This window comes from Salarias fasciatus, chromosome 6 (genome assembly GCF_902148845.1).
Source record: "Salarias fasciatus chromosome 6, fSalaFa1.1, whole genome shotgun sequence".
NCBI classification, from domain to species: domain Eukaryota; kingdom Metazoa; phylum Chordata; class Actinopteri; order Blenniiformes; family Blenniidae; genus Salarias; species Salarias fasciatus.
Window position 1 is genome coordinate 24,437,579 of NC_043750.1, and position 13,867 is coordinate 24,451,445.

General features: G+C 44.1%; 1 protein-coding gene across 1 annotated transcript in view; it reads left to right on the forward strand.

The window, feature by feature from the left end:
- LOC115389781 (perforin-1-like) overlaps nt 1–8,096 on the forward strand; it is a 20,570-nt gene extending 12,474 nt beyond the window's left edge. Inside the window, exons 7-9 of the mRNA XM_030093358.1 lie at nt 6,972–7,441; nt 7,536–7,629; nt 7,884–8,096. Coding sequence (XP_029949218.1) covers nt 6,972–7,441; nt 7,536–7,629; nt 7,884–8,096 — 777 coding nt within the window. The remainder of the gene's footprint in view (nt 1–6,971; nt 7,442–7,535; nt 7,630–7,883) is intronic.
- The last annotated feature ends 5,771 nt before the right edge of the window (nt 8,097–13,867 follow it).

Below are 13,867 nucleotides of genomic sequence, written 5' to 3' on the forward strand. Positions count from 1 at the left end.
CTAAACATGGAGGATGCTGTAGGACTCAGAGGCTCTCATTTTCACCCGACAGATAATTCGCGTGCATGATTAAAGGGGCGTGGCTTGGTAGCTCATGAAAGCAGAGGGAGGGTGGAAAAAACCTCTCTTTCAAAACTCAGGACACGAGCTTTAACAAAAAAAAAAAAACGACAGGACGTGATTATATATATTTAACATGTGATGTGTTTTATATTTAAGGCTCCAAGTAAAATAAACATTCAAAAAACTAAAACATGCACACCATAACATATTGTCTGTGTGTGTGCAGTGCTTCCTCTGCAGTCCCTCTAAAGTTGGTTTTTGGCAGGAGTTACATCTTTAGGTCTGTAACAAGTGTAGTACCACAAGAAAAGTAAAACTAAGAGATACCACACTTTGTTCTTGCAAACAGGGCATTCTTAGCCAGTGTTCCTTTTTGTGTGGAAAACAGAAAACTGCTTCGACATTTTTTTAATCAATCAAGTAGAATCCATGGGGCCAGCCAGCTTATCTCCCTCCATATTGCTTTCTTCTTCTGTTTTGATAAATTAATTGACGCCAGGCCTCCTTTGCCTCCTGTCTGCTGCCCGTCCAGGCTTCACATGTCCGCTTGGGTGCGCGTTGGTCCGCGTGACGTAAAAATCGTCATGAATTCCTGTCCGCTAGTTTCCACGCGGACCTATCCCGCGGACATCTGCGCAGCAGACAAAACATGATGGTAAAAGTGAAAGTAGATGGAGCTCCAGCCTGATGGCTCCACAAAGACACCGAAAGAGTGAAAAACTTGTGGAAAGAGAGAGCAGACTGTCTGGAGGGAGGAGAAGGTCTGCAGACAGAAGAATCGCTCCGGCGCCGCCCCGCGATTCAGAAATAGAAAAAAAAGGCTAAATAAACTTTAATACTTAATGCTAATGTACTGACAGTGTATGCGCTTAATTTTCTCTAAATAAATCCGTAATAAAGGAACAGATAAACTGTCTGTAGTGCCGAAAAAGCTTCTCGATCAGCCGAGGCTGAGGTGAGGCTTCTTCTTCTTCTTCTTCTTCTTCGGTTGTTGGCAGCTTGCATTCCACGCGGGTGCACTACCGCCACCCGCTGGTAGAGGTGAGACTTGTCATGATGCGCATGCGTTAAACTGCGTTAAAAATTTTAACGAGATTGATTACATAAATTAATTAACGCAATTAACGCATTATTTTTGACAGTCCTAATTATTATGCTAGGAAAACTCACAACAGAGCTAAAATTTCATGTGATTTAAGATCAAGAAATATCACTGCAGTATTAAATAAAAAACTATATTCTTTTTCTTAAAATCTGAGGCTATGACTCAGTAAATAAGCAACAAATAAGTACCCTCAAAGGTTCAATAACTGCATAAATTATGTGAATAACTTTATAAACGTCAAACTCAAGTTCTATTCAATTTCATGACCATTAATAATTCAGATCAATATATCTTGGCGGCTTGGCAGTTGTTTGTTGACTCTGCTGCGTTGATTACCATCAGTTTAAAGCTGGCATCAAATCTTCGCCTGTGTTATTTGCTCACTTGTCTAGTGTTCGAGCTCCTTCGCCCAGATGGTCATGCTCCTCTATTTTTCATCAGATCACTGTGACCACAGATGTCATATGACTGTGACGCTTCATTTGCTTTCTACCGTCACGGTACTTTGGCTCCACCTAGCGGTGTGGATGTGTATTGACAATCTAGTCCTTGATTATAGTACGACCCCATTTTGGAGAATACAGTTCTACTTCGTGTGATGCTTAGCCCACCTACGGGCTTCGCTATTGGTACTCTCCCTGGTGCCAGCCAATCACTGAGACAGATCTGAAAACTGACGCGTCAATCCCGCACGTGCGCTGGCACACTGCCACGCCCCTCACCAAGGGGATATAATCAGCGTGCGCCCGCACAACTCCCTTCTTCTTTCTCAGCCTTGAGACTGATCTGAAGCTCCAGTCAAGATTTCAAGACGAAGACGAAGACGTGGACAAGTCAGCCCGAGAAGAGTCGCCATCCAGCGTTGGGCCATTCTCCTGCCACGGATGCGGCACGCCGCTTCTCGAGCAAGACCGCCACGAGCGGTGCTTCACCTGACTGGGCTGGCAGCATCAGCGCCAGCGGGCTTCCTGCCCTGCCTGCCTCGCCCTCCCGCTCAAAGAATCCGAGCGTCGAGTGGCGTTTATTGGCGCTGTTTCACCGGCTTCCGTTCCTGATGAGATCGGTGCTGACCTCGCTGCCGTTCCCGCCTCCTTCACCGACTGGTCGGGCAGGGATCTCCTGAGCTGCTGTGGCTCCTCCGGCTCGGAAAAGTCTGCACGGCATGATTATTCCCTCTCCACGTTTTCCAGAGCCAGCCGTCTGAGTGCCCCCCGCGAGCCTGTGGAGCACGCCCGCCTGCCTCCTTTCAACAGAATCCTCCACATGCGGCTCTCATGCCCCTCGGGGACAGCCGCGCTCGAGGAGGAGGTGTCCTCACTCCTATGCCGGGGTGCGATAACGGAGTTGAGCGCGGAGGAGGCGCACTCGGGCTTCTACTCCCCTTATTTCTTGGTCCCCAAGAAAAAGGGTGGAGTGAGACCCATTCTGGACCTACGGGTCCTGAACACTCATGTGGCCACCAGGAGGTTCCGCCTGCTAACGGTCAGGCACCTCCTGGAGAGTGTTCGCCCCGGGGACTGGATGACCTCAGTCGATCTCACAGACACCTACTTTCACATCCCCATTCTGTGGAGACACATGCAGTACCTCAGATTCGCCATGGGAGATCGGTGTTTTCAATACAACCGTCTCCCCTTCGGCGACTCTCTCGCTCCGTGCACCTTCACCAAGTGTGTCGAGGCCACGCTGGAGCCTCTCCCTCGTCGAGCTCTGAGGATCCTCACCTACATCGACGACTGGCTGATACTAGCGCCCTCTCGCTGGGAGGCTGTGGAGCACATGGCCCTGGTCCTGCACCACATCAAGCTTCTGGGGTTCGTGGTGAACAGAGACAAGAGCGCGCTCGTTCCAGCTCAGCAGATGGCTTATCTGGGCTTGGAGCTGGATGCCCTCACTATGACGGCTCGTCTTTCCGAGGAGAGGCGAGCCTCTCTCCTGTCACTCCTGAGGTCCCTGATCGCGTTACCCACGGTTCAGGTCCACCTGGTCAGGACAGTCCTGGGGATGATGGCTGCGGCCCACCCCGTGGTTCACTTGGGCCTTCTGCACATAAGCAGGCTCCAACGATTGCTCAGTCGCCTCCGCCTTTCGGGGATATGGGACAGACTCAGGAAGGTCTCACTCCCGCCCCTGGCACGAGAGGATCTCCTCTTCTTGCTGGATCTGGTTCTTCTCCAGCAGGGAGTCCCCATGGGCTGCGTCTCGCGTCATGTCGAGGTGTTCATGGATGCATCTCTCGCAGGTTGGGGAGGCATGCTTGGTCACCTCGCGGTGGGCAGTGCCTGAGACTCCATGCCCATTCACATCAATGTGCTGGAAATGACTGCGGTGCAGCGGGTGCTACTCCATTTCCAGGCCAGGCTGCGGGGCAGTCTTGTGTTGGTCAGGTCAGACAACACCACAGTGGTGGCATACCTGAACAGCCAAGGAGGGACGAGGTTTCCGTCCCTGCATCGCAAGGCGGCGGAGATCCTGTTATGGGCCTGTTATGGGGACGTGCCCGAGGTTTTCAACGTCGGCACGGACAGAATGTCTCGGGGAGGCCCACTCCTCGATGAGTGGAGCCTGTCCCGCCGAGTGGTAGCCCGACTCTGGCACAGGTTCGGGCTCCCCGCAGCAGACCTTTTCACCAGTGCAGAGAATGCACAATGCCCACTTTGGTTCTCACTCAGGTCCTCAGAAGAACCCCCTCTCGTGGTGGACACTTTCACACACAAGGTCCGGCCTCCGGGCCTCCTGTACACCTTTCCTCCGACCTGCCTCCTGTCCCCTTTACTGCACAGGGTGAGGGTGCAGGACCTCCATATGATAGTGGTGGCCCCGGATACCCCAAGCACCAGGTGGTTCCCGGACCTGATTCAGTTGGCAGTCGGGGATCCTTGGCCGATCCCGACGAACTTGACACCGTACTGCAGGCAGGGGGCGCCCTGCGGGCCCGCCCCATCCTGGACAGGAGACTCTTGGCCTGGATGCTGAGAGGGTGAGACAAGTTGGCCTAGATCTTCCCCTGGCTGTGGTGTCCAACATCCAAAGCGCCAGGGCCCCCTCCACTGTCAAGGCTTACAGGTCTCCGTTGTAGTGCTCGGAGAAGGGTCTGGACCCAGTCTCCTGCACCATCAGCAGTGTGCTGGAATTTCTGCAGGCTTTGCTGGATAGCAGTCGCGCTGCATCCACACATCGTGGTGTTTTCATCGGCCATCACGGCAGGCCACGAAAGCTTCAGACATTTTTCGGCGTGCAGTCACCCGCTGGTGAAGCGGTTTCTGTGGGGGGCGTGTCAGATAGCAACTTGTCTCACGTGTCTTGCTGTGTATGTGCGCAGGTTGGCTTTTTTTTTTTTTTTTTTTTGGTCTCTCACTTCTAATCACAACTCCCTTTTGGAACCGTGATCTGAATTGACGTATCTTTTTTTTCCCACCACCCCACCCCCAATTTCTCACTGAGTTTCTTTAACTCTGTTTCTTTTTCAAGACGCCATAATTGGCTGCCTGTGCATCTTTAAAACCCAATTTCGTTGTAACTTGTAACTTCGGTAACTTGTTGCAATGACAATACAGAGTATTCTGATTCTGATTCTAAAAAGTCCTCAAATGATTCAAAATTCTGCAGCAAGGGTTCTGATTAGAACCAGCAGGAGAGAGATCACATCAGCCCAATATCAGCTTCACTTCAACTGATCAAATGTAGAATAGAATTTCAAATCCTTTTTTAACCTATAAAGCTCTTAACAGACAGGTCTGTTTTCTTAGTGGTGCTGCTATAGGTTTATACCACTGGAGGACCAACTTTTGAGTTTCTCTTCTTTCATTTCTCACTTACTTAGGCGGATAAGTGAAATGATAGTTCACTTTTTCAGGAAAGCACCAAATTTAGTACAGATGTACTATGTGACCATACAATTGATTTAAGAGGAGTACCCCCAAAATCTAAGCCCGCTGGTGGCTGCCATCTTGAATTCAAATATGGCCACCTTGCTAAACCTATTTTATGTAATATCTTCCTTAATACAGCAGATACTCTTGGCAAAATATGCATTTTGTCCAAATCATCCCTACATAATGCTGATGACATAGCGTCATTTCCAGCACTGGTAGATGGCTCAAACAGGGAGAACCGCTTCGACATCTTCTAGAGCCTGTTAAAGTAAAGAAGGACATCAGCATTCGTATCATTGTGCATTTCCCCATCTTGCTTTTCTGAAGGCAAAACCTTTTTTCTAAAGGTAAAACCTTTTCGAAAATGTCTTATCCAATTGATTTGAAATCATCTTTAATCTTGGCTCAACTTCCAGCTAATAGATTGCAACACTGTTCTACACCTGCATCTTCAGCATGGGTCTATTTATAGCTTGATAGAGATATATGGGTGGGGCCTAGGTGTTGATTTGGTTTGAGGCAATGGACTTTGGGGACAATGCTTGTTTGCTTCATGGGTTGTATACTTACCTTTAAATCCTCATATGATTCCAAAATAAACTATTAATGGCATTCTCTCTTATTTCCAGGAATATTTTGAGAAAACTAATCAGAAAACCCATCCCAAATCAAGAGATGGGCATGCCATGCATGTGGTTTCACCTAGGCATGCTCTGTTTCCAAATTCATTCCTACCTGGTTTTCACCTTTTTCATGCTTGTCAATAGTTTTATCAGTGTGAGAACTGCTGTATCTGCACCAGAGATCCTGAAAACCTAGGGGCAGACCTTTACAGTTTCTTTGTACAGCTTATGGTTCCAAGAAAGTGGGTTAACAGGTTGGCGGCCATCTTGAAATCCAAGATGGCAGATTCCAATCAATTTCACAATTGCCTCAATGAACTCATAGCCCCTTAACACATTGGGGTAGACCTAAAAATTTTTTCTTCCTACGATTTATGGTTTTGGAGATATAAAACGCAGGTAACAGGTTGATGACCATTTTGAAATCCAAGATGGCGAACACAAACACTGTTATAAATGGCTTTATTGAATCCGCAGATCCTTAAAAAATGGGGGTTGATCTTGAAAGTAACTTTGTATCTGCCATATTAAGGGAGATATTACATAAATAGGTTTAGCAAGTCGGCCATAATTGAATTCAAGATAGCAACTACCAGGGGGCTAAGATTTTTGGGATACTCCTCTTAAATCAATTCTATGGTCATATACGATGACCATATCTTACGATGTCTCTACCAAATTTGGTGCTTTCCTGAAAAAGTGAACTATTGACCCCAAATTTTGGTCTTATCCGCCTAAATAACTGAACATGTTTCACTACAATGTGTCAACAACCTCAGTCTCTCTTTTACTCTATGAACTCTCTTCCTCCTACATTCTCTCTCTCTCTCTCTCTCTCTCTCTCTCTCTCTCTCTCTCTCTCTCTCTCTCTCTCTCTCTCTCTCTCTCTCACATCTCTGAGATACGTAATCTAAAGTCTCCGGACCTGATCCACCTGCAGCGATTCAGAGAATCAATCTGTCTGTGCTATCCTTTTCTCTCCTTCTATCCCCTCATCCCAACCAGAATATCAGAAATCCACCATCTCTGAGCATGGTTCTCCAAAGGTTTCTTCCTTTTAAATAGGAGTTGTTCCTTTCCACAGTTGCTTATGATTGTTCATGCGGATCTGTTTTTCTGGGTTTTCTCTGTACAAGTGCCGAGAAATGACTGTTTTTGGCACAACATAAACAAAGTTGAATTGAATTGAGGAGTTTAATGAAACGTCATTTTCTGAAATACTGTTCTTGGCATTGTGCTACTACAACCTATGAATAGTCATTTTACTCTTGATGCTGAAAATCTCACTCACCTTTTATGTTCCAGGTCTACTCCTGTTTATCTCTGGGCATCTCTGTTGGTCTGGGTAAAGGGGAACCATCTGGTAACCCGCCGTCCTGTAACAAAGTCCTGAAACATGAAGGCCTCTCTGTGTCATATGGCTCCGGTCTTCATCAACACCACACAGAAGTGGCAGGGGGGAGTGGCTGGCTTGGGGCATTTTCACTCACCCATAATGATTCATTGGGCTTCACAGGCTGGTTAAAGACCCTGAAAGACCACCCTGATGTTGTCTCATACTCCCTTCATCCAATGTATTACTTGGTACAAAATGAAAAAAAGAGATCAGGGATGAAAGCTGCCATAGAACAATATTTACTGGACCATGCTATGAAGTTACCTTCAGAGCCAAGCTGTTCCAGCTGCTGCCCCAGAAAGACCAGGACGGGGACACTGACAGTGACCATAGTGAGAGGCTGGAATCTGTACGGAGATTTTATGGGCACAACTGACAGGTGATTCAGTCAGTGCTTGAGCTCTTTGAGATTAAAAAAAAAACAAAAACAAAACAATAGTTAACACAATACTTCTAATTTTCTACCCCCATAGCTATGCTAAGATGTGGTACGGCAACCATGATCGAAGAACTCACATGATCGAGTCAGACGACCCACAGTGGAATGCCGGTTTTTCTCTGGGAATGGTCAGTATCCCTACTCCTAAATAATGTATTTTTTAAGTGAGTGCAAATTGTCTTCAGTATGGAAGAACTGAATTATCCAAAACAATGGCAATCATCCTGTTTTTAAAAAAGTATAACTCAGCGAATGAAGCATCTTTAAACCAATGACGATACCAGTTTTAAGATGGAATGAAAATCTGTTTTCCCAGGAAATTTATTACAATAATGGTCTTCAGCTAAATTCAATAGTTAATTTGATGTTTTTTTTCATGAAGGTGGACACTGACTTAGATTTAATGGTCGAAGCTTGGGATGAAGACCCGTCGTATGATGACATTTTGGGTTCATGTTCGAGAAGACTTCGCCAAGGGACACACAGTTTCTCCTGCTCAACCCTCAGTGGTGGCTTTGAGGTCCGGTACACTCTCACCTGTGACCGTTACCTGACTGGAGAGCTATGTGAGCGTTATAAACCATCTCCAAACTAAAGTGTATGCTGTGCCTGTGCATTTAACTTCTGGATGTGGCTGTCATGCGGTTTATCGCTGTTTTGCTTACTCCCACTACTGTGTAGCCTATTTCTTGCATCGATGCATAAAGTTCATTTCGCTCACTATGCAATTTTAGACTGGTTAAACACATCAATTAAATTACATTTTAGGTATAGTGAAGTGGGTTAAGTTCTAGTCAGCGAAATGGGTCTTAAATGGGATGTATTGTAATGGCCCAGGGGGGTTCACTGCTCCGCTGTTTTTCTATGATCGCCGCTTCGCATGCTGGGAGGGTTTATCTTGCGCTGATCAGGGCCGCTAGCGTGTTTATTTGTGTTTGCTATTGCTTCCTTTTATTATTAACTGCTTGTGTTAGTCTTGCTTTTGGTGTTCTGAATTCATTTTCTGTTACTTTATGTTTATTCATGGTCGAGCAGGTTGGATCGCTGGAAGAGCGACCTGGGGCCTGCAAGCTGCCATTGAATGTGTGTGTTCCGGGTGTACTTTTGAAATAAAAGCCCTGGATGTGGAGCAGAAGTGTTTGCGTCTTCCTTCCTGCACAGAGTTACCGCTCAGCACCACAATATCATTCAGTTAACCTGATGTATATCATACTCAGGTTCAAGGTGATACTTCTACAGATATTTCTACTGAGATCTTAAAAAAAAAGTCTGTGAATTGTATTCAATATTGAGTGAGAATAGCTTCTTTATTAAATATGCATCTCTTTTTAACTGGTTGCAATTAGTAGTAATTAGGATACAGCAAACTTTTAAAATGAGAAGGCTGTGTGGAGTTTTATGCAATCCATATTTACCTCAGTCTGCTTTAGCTTCAAATTAGTGACAAAGTTCTTGGCAAAAATGCTCTAATTTTTCCATAAATTATATTTAATCATCATATTTCTTAACTCCGAATGTTCCCTTGTGAATATGATAATGACAGCTGATCATTATCAGGTGATAAATTATCAGATTGTTGGAGGGGAACGAGCTGGAATACCGGTCGGTCATCATTGACTTTTGGACTGGTGTGAGCGCAACCACCTGTGCTTGAACACCAGTAAGACGAAGGAGATGGTGATTGACTTCAGGAGGACACTTCCACACCCACCGGTGAACATCCAGGGGGAGGACATCGAAACAGTGGACAGTTTCAAGTACCTGGGTGTTCACCTCAACAATAAACTGGACTGGTCCCACAACACCAACACACTGTACACATATATATATATATATATATATATATATATATATATATATATATATATATATACAATGGGGGAAATAAGTATTGAACGCATTAACTGTTTTGTCATTACATTTATTTCCAAAGATGCAATTCATGTGACATTTCTTCCAGACACTGGTATTAACTCAAATAATCCACACATGAAAAGAAATCACAACATTCAAATCCATAAATAGTGATTATGTGGAATTAAGTGCAATAACACAGGAAAAAAGTATTGAACACACTATCTGAGACTCGTTTAATACTTTGTGGAGAAGCCTTTGTTTGCAATGACTGCTTCCAGACGCTTGTTGTATGTATGAACTAATCGCCCACACTGCTCAGGTGTGATTTTTGCCCATTCCTCCGCACAGATTGTCTTCAAATCCTGAATATTCTTTGGTGCCCTCTGGTGAACCCTTATCTTTAGTTCTTTCCACAAATGTTCGATCGGATTTAAGTCAGGTGATTGACTGGGCCATTCTAACACATTGATTTTCTTTTTTTTCAACCATTTGAGAGTCAACTTTGCCGTGTGCTTCGGATCGTTGTCCTGTTGAAAGGTCCAGCCCCGTCTCATCTTCTTCATCCTGGTGGATGGCAGGAGGTTCATCTCAAGAATTTGCCGATAGATGTTTCCATTCATTGCTCCTTCAATTATATGAAGTCTGCCAGTACCACGAGATGAGAAACAACCCCATGCCATGATGTTTCCACCACCAAACTTCACTGTTGGTATAGTGTTATTTGGGTGATGTGCAGTGCCATTTCTCCTCCAAACATGGTGTGTAGTATGACAGCCAAAAAGTTCAATTTTGGTCTCATCTGACCAGACAACATTCTCCCAGTATTCCACAGGCTTATCCAGATGCTGTTTAGCAAACTTTAGACGAGCTTCAACATGCCTTTTTTTGAGGAACGGAGTCTTGCGGGCTGAGCGTCCATAGAGGCCATGGCGGTTGGGTGCATTGCCTATCGTTTTCTCTGTAACACTTGTACCTGCTGCCTCCATGTCTTGCTGGAGTGCTTTCCGGGTGGTCCTTGGCTCTTTGAGAACTCTTCTGACCATCTTTCTGACTCCCTGGTCAGAAATCTTGCGAGGAGGTCCTGTGCGCGGCCTGTTGATGATAAGGTGATGCTTCTTCCACTTGCGGATAATGGCCCCAACGGTGCTTACTGGAATACTCAGATTCTTTGAGATAAGTCTGTAACCAGTTCCATTCTGATGCTGAGCAACAATCAGGCTGCGAAGGTCTTGAGAGAGCTCCTTGCTTTTACCCATCATGAGATGTGTCTTGTTTGACTACTTGGCGAAAAAACAACCTGTTTATAGGGCCATCAATTAGCACTAACCCAGCTGATGTTGGTTTGCACTTATAGGAAGTACAAAGACTAATTACTTTCAGGTGTGAGATGGTATGGTGCCTTTCCTTGACAAACTATACAGCTTTCCCATGGTGTGTTCAATACTTTTTTCCTGTGTTATTGCACTTAATTCCACATAATCACTATTTATGGATTTGAATGTTGTGATTTCTTTTCATGTGTGGATTATTTGAGTTAATACCAGTGTCTGGAAGAAATGTCACATGAATTGCATCTTTGGAAATAAATGTAATGACAAAACAGTTAATGCGTTCAATACTTATTTCCCCCATTGTATATATATATATATATATATATATATATATATATATTAGGGGTGTAACGGTACACAAAAGCCACGGTACGGTACGTACCTCGGTGTAAGGGTCACGGTTCGGTACGTTTTTCGGTACAGTGGGGAAAAAGTAAAAAAAGCTCACAAATGTACCAGAACATTTTTCCCAAGCTTTCCCATGCGACACATTATTGGCCCAGTTTGCATGGTGTTTTTTCAATCCGATTGTAAACAATAGTATTAAACGCGAGTGTATTCATGTACAGCATACAAAGCATCCATGCGCACAAAGTCTCACGAGGAACTTGCAGGTCTTCATCTCTGCAGCAGCAGTCCTCAGCGCCAAGCAGAGAGTTTTTATCTGCTGATATCTGCTCAAATAATGTCCCAAAATCTCCATGATATGCTGCTGAAGGAGCGGCTGCTCCCCTGACCGCAGCACCGCCGTGCGGAGCAGCACGTCTCGGTGTGAGCTCTGCGCCGCATGCCGATGTTTCGAATTAACTGGTGCCCGTGTTAACTTGTGACCAATAATGACTGAAACATCTAGTCGTTCTGGCGAACGTCGGTTATCGACAGTTACAGTGAGTGTATACGTTTAAAGTCTTTTGTGAGTCTTACTTTAACAACTGCTGTAATCAGCATGTGTTTACACAGACCTCCTCTGTCATTCGTTAACACGGGAACCAGTTAATCCATAACACCAGCCGGCGATCGCTCGTATTCTGCTATAGAGCTCTTTATACAACTCGCTGTTGCGCGATTTGGTTCCATCTCGCCTCTCCAATGGTTTTTATGTCGGGGTTTTAGATTAAAAAAGTGTTTTTCCACCACCGTGGCGTTCTCTGCTGGTTTTTTGACTGTGCTGCTTCCCGTTTACTGGCACATCACACGTCACTCCTTATGAGGGAACACACGCGGAACAAATACTCTCCCGTTTAATCCGCTCCGCCACACGCTGCAGCTCTCATTCCACTTGGACTTTCTTCTTTGTTTGTTCATGTTTGGACCTGCTTGTTCTACTTCTTCTTCTTCTGTGATAATGGTGGTTGCCGGCAGCTTTTAGGCTCATTACCGCCATCTAAGGTTGGAATTTTTTTTTTTTTTTTTTTTACTCACTGGTGTATTCATCGTGTGATTGTGTGTGCCGAAACGTGACCCCCGTACCGTGACGGTACGGGATGAATACAAATACCGTTACACTCCTAATATATATATATATATATATATATATATATATATATATATATATATATATATATATATATATATATATATATATATATATATATATAGTTCCTGTTATACTTTAAGATTCATAGTGTACATACAGTTAGATGTTCCTTGTCTTTTAGCCGTCTACTAGTACGATTGCATGATCACTTGTTCTTACTGCACCTTTCATAACTTTTTAGCAACCCCCTGTGTGTTCTGTGTGTTCTATGTCCCTTTTTGCTCCGCTAAATTTCTCCTCTCTGAGATTAATAAAGTCTTCTATGCTATTCTATTCTATTCTATTCTATTCTATTCTATTCTATCTTGTTTCAATGTAATTCCATTCTTGTACTACGTGTCGCTGATGATTCTTCCTCTTGTAGCCTATGTAATCTCTGTTTATACATGAAATGTAGATACAAGAAATTGTCTGTCCTATCTCCTTCTCTTTCTGTCCCCTCACCCCAACAGGAATAGCAGAAAGCCACCACCTCTGGGCCTGGTTCTGCAAAGGTTTCTACTTGTTGAAAGAGAGTTTTTCCTTTCCACGGTCGCTTATGCTTGCTCATGTTGACCTGTTGGGTCTGCCCTGTAAAAGTGTCTAGAAACAACTATGTTGTAATTGGCACTTCATAAATAAAGCTGAATTGAATTGAATTGAATTGAATTGAATTGAATTGAATTGAATTGAATTGAATTGAATTGATTGTTTGTATGTTATTTTTTATGATAATTATACAGCATTGTGTAATATTTCTGGTGTTGAAATGTGCCATTGAAATAATGTTCCATTCATTAATACTGGCTGGATTTGTGTGCCTTTCATAGGCATTTGAAAGGGATATCTGGAAAATACATGTCTTCAATAAATTTCTCAGATTTCAGTGACACTGGAACTGGATGAATCATCTCTAAACAATGAGTATTTTCTAAGACTGTATGTTTAATCTGGTTGTGAGAGTATTCTAATTCCTGTTTGCTTGACTTGAGTCCTAAATCTGTCAGTGCATGTGTAAATTCTATTTCTCTCGTAATGCTTTTTCAGATAGGATAAACACATCAATTTAATTACATTTTGATGATTGTCAAAAAGCTCATAACATATTTCATTTAGGTACAATATAATGATAATTTAAAACCTGATATACAACACTCATTGAAGTAGATATTTTTGCTTCAAATGTTTTACATTGAGAACTACTGCTTTCCTATGAAAGAGTATCTTTGTATCATCGTATATTTCCCTGTATTTATTCTGTTTTAGCTTTACATTAATGACACAGCCTCAGTGTGTGTCTCCACACTGACAACAGTCCCCATTCTAAAGTTTTGGTCCTCACAAGAACACAAGAACCTACACACAGTATTTAGAAAAATTATGCATCAATAGAAGGACAAAACACAAATCATGTGATTTGTGCGTGTGGAAGCCTGAAGCCTCAACCTGGAGGTGTCAGTTCCCCCAGTGGGGTGTGAGCCTGAAGAGCTCTAATGAAGTGTCCCCTCTCATGTCTCCGAGCCTCCTGTGGATGAGGGCTTCCTGTGTTCACCTTTTAAACACCATGTAAAATAAAACCAGCGTCTGTCTCGGCCGTTACATTATTTCCCTCCTTCTCATCTTCGGAGACGCTTCAGTGGTCACAGGACGCAGCCTGCAGGC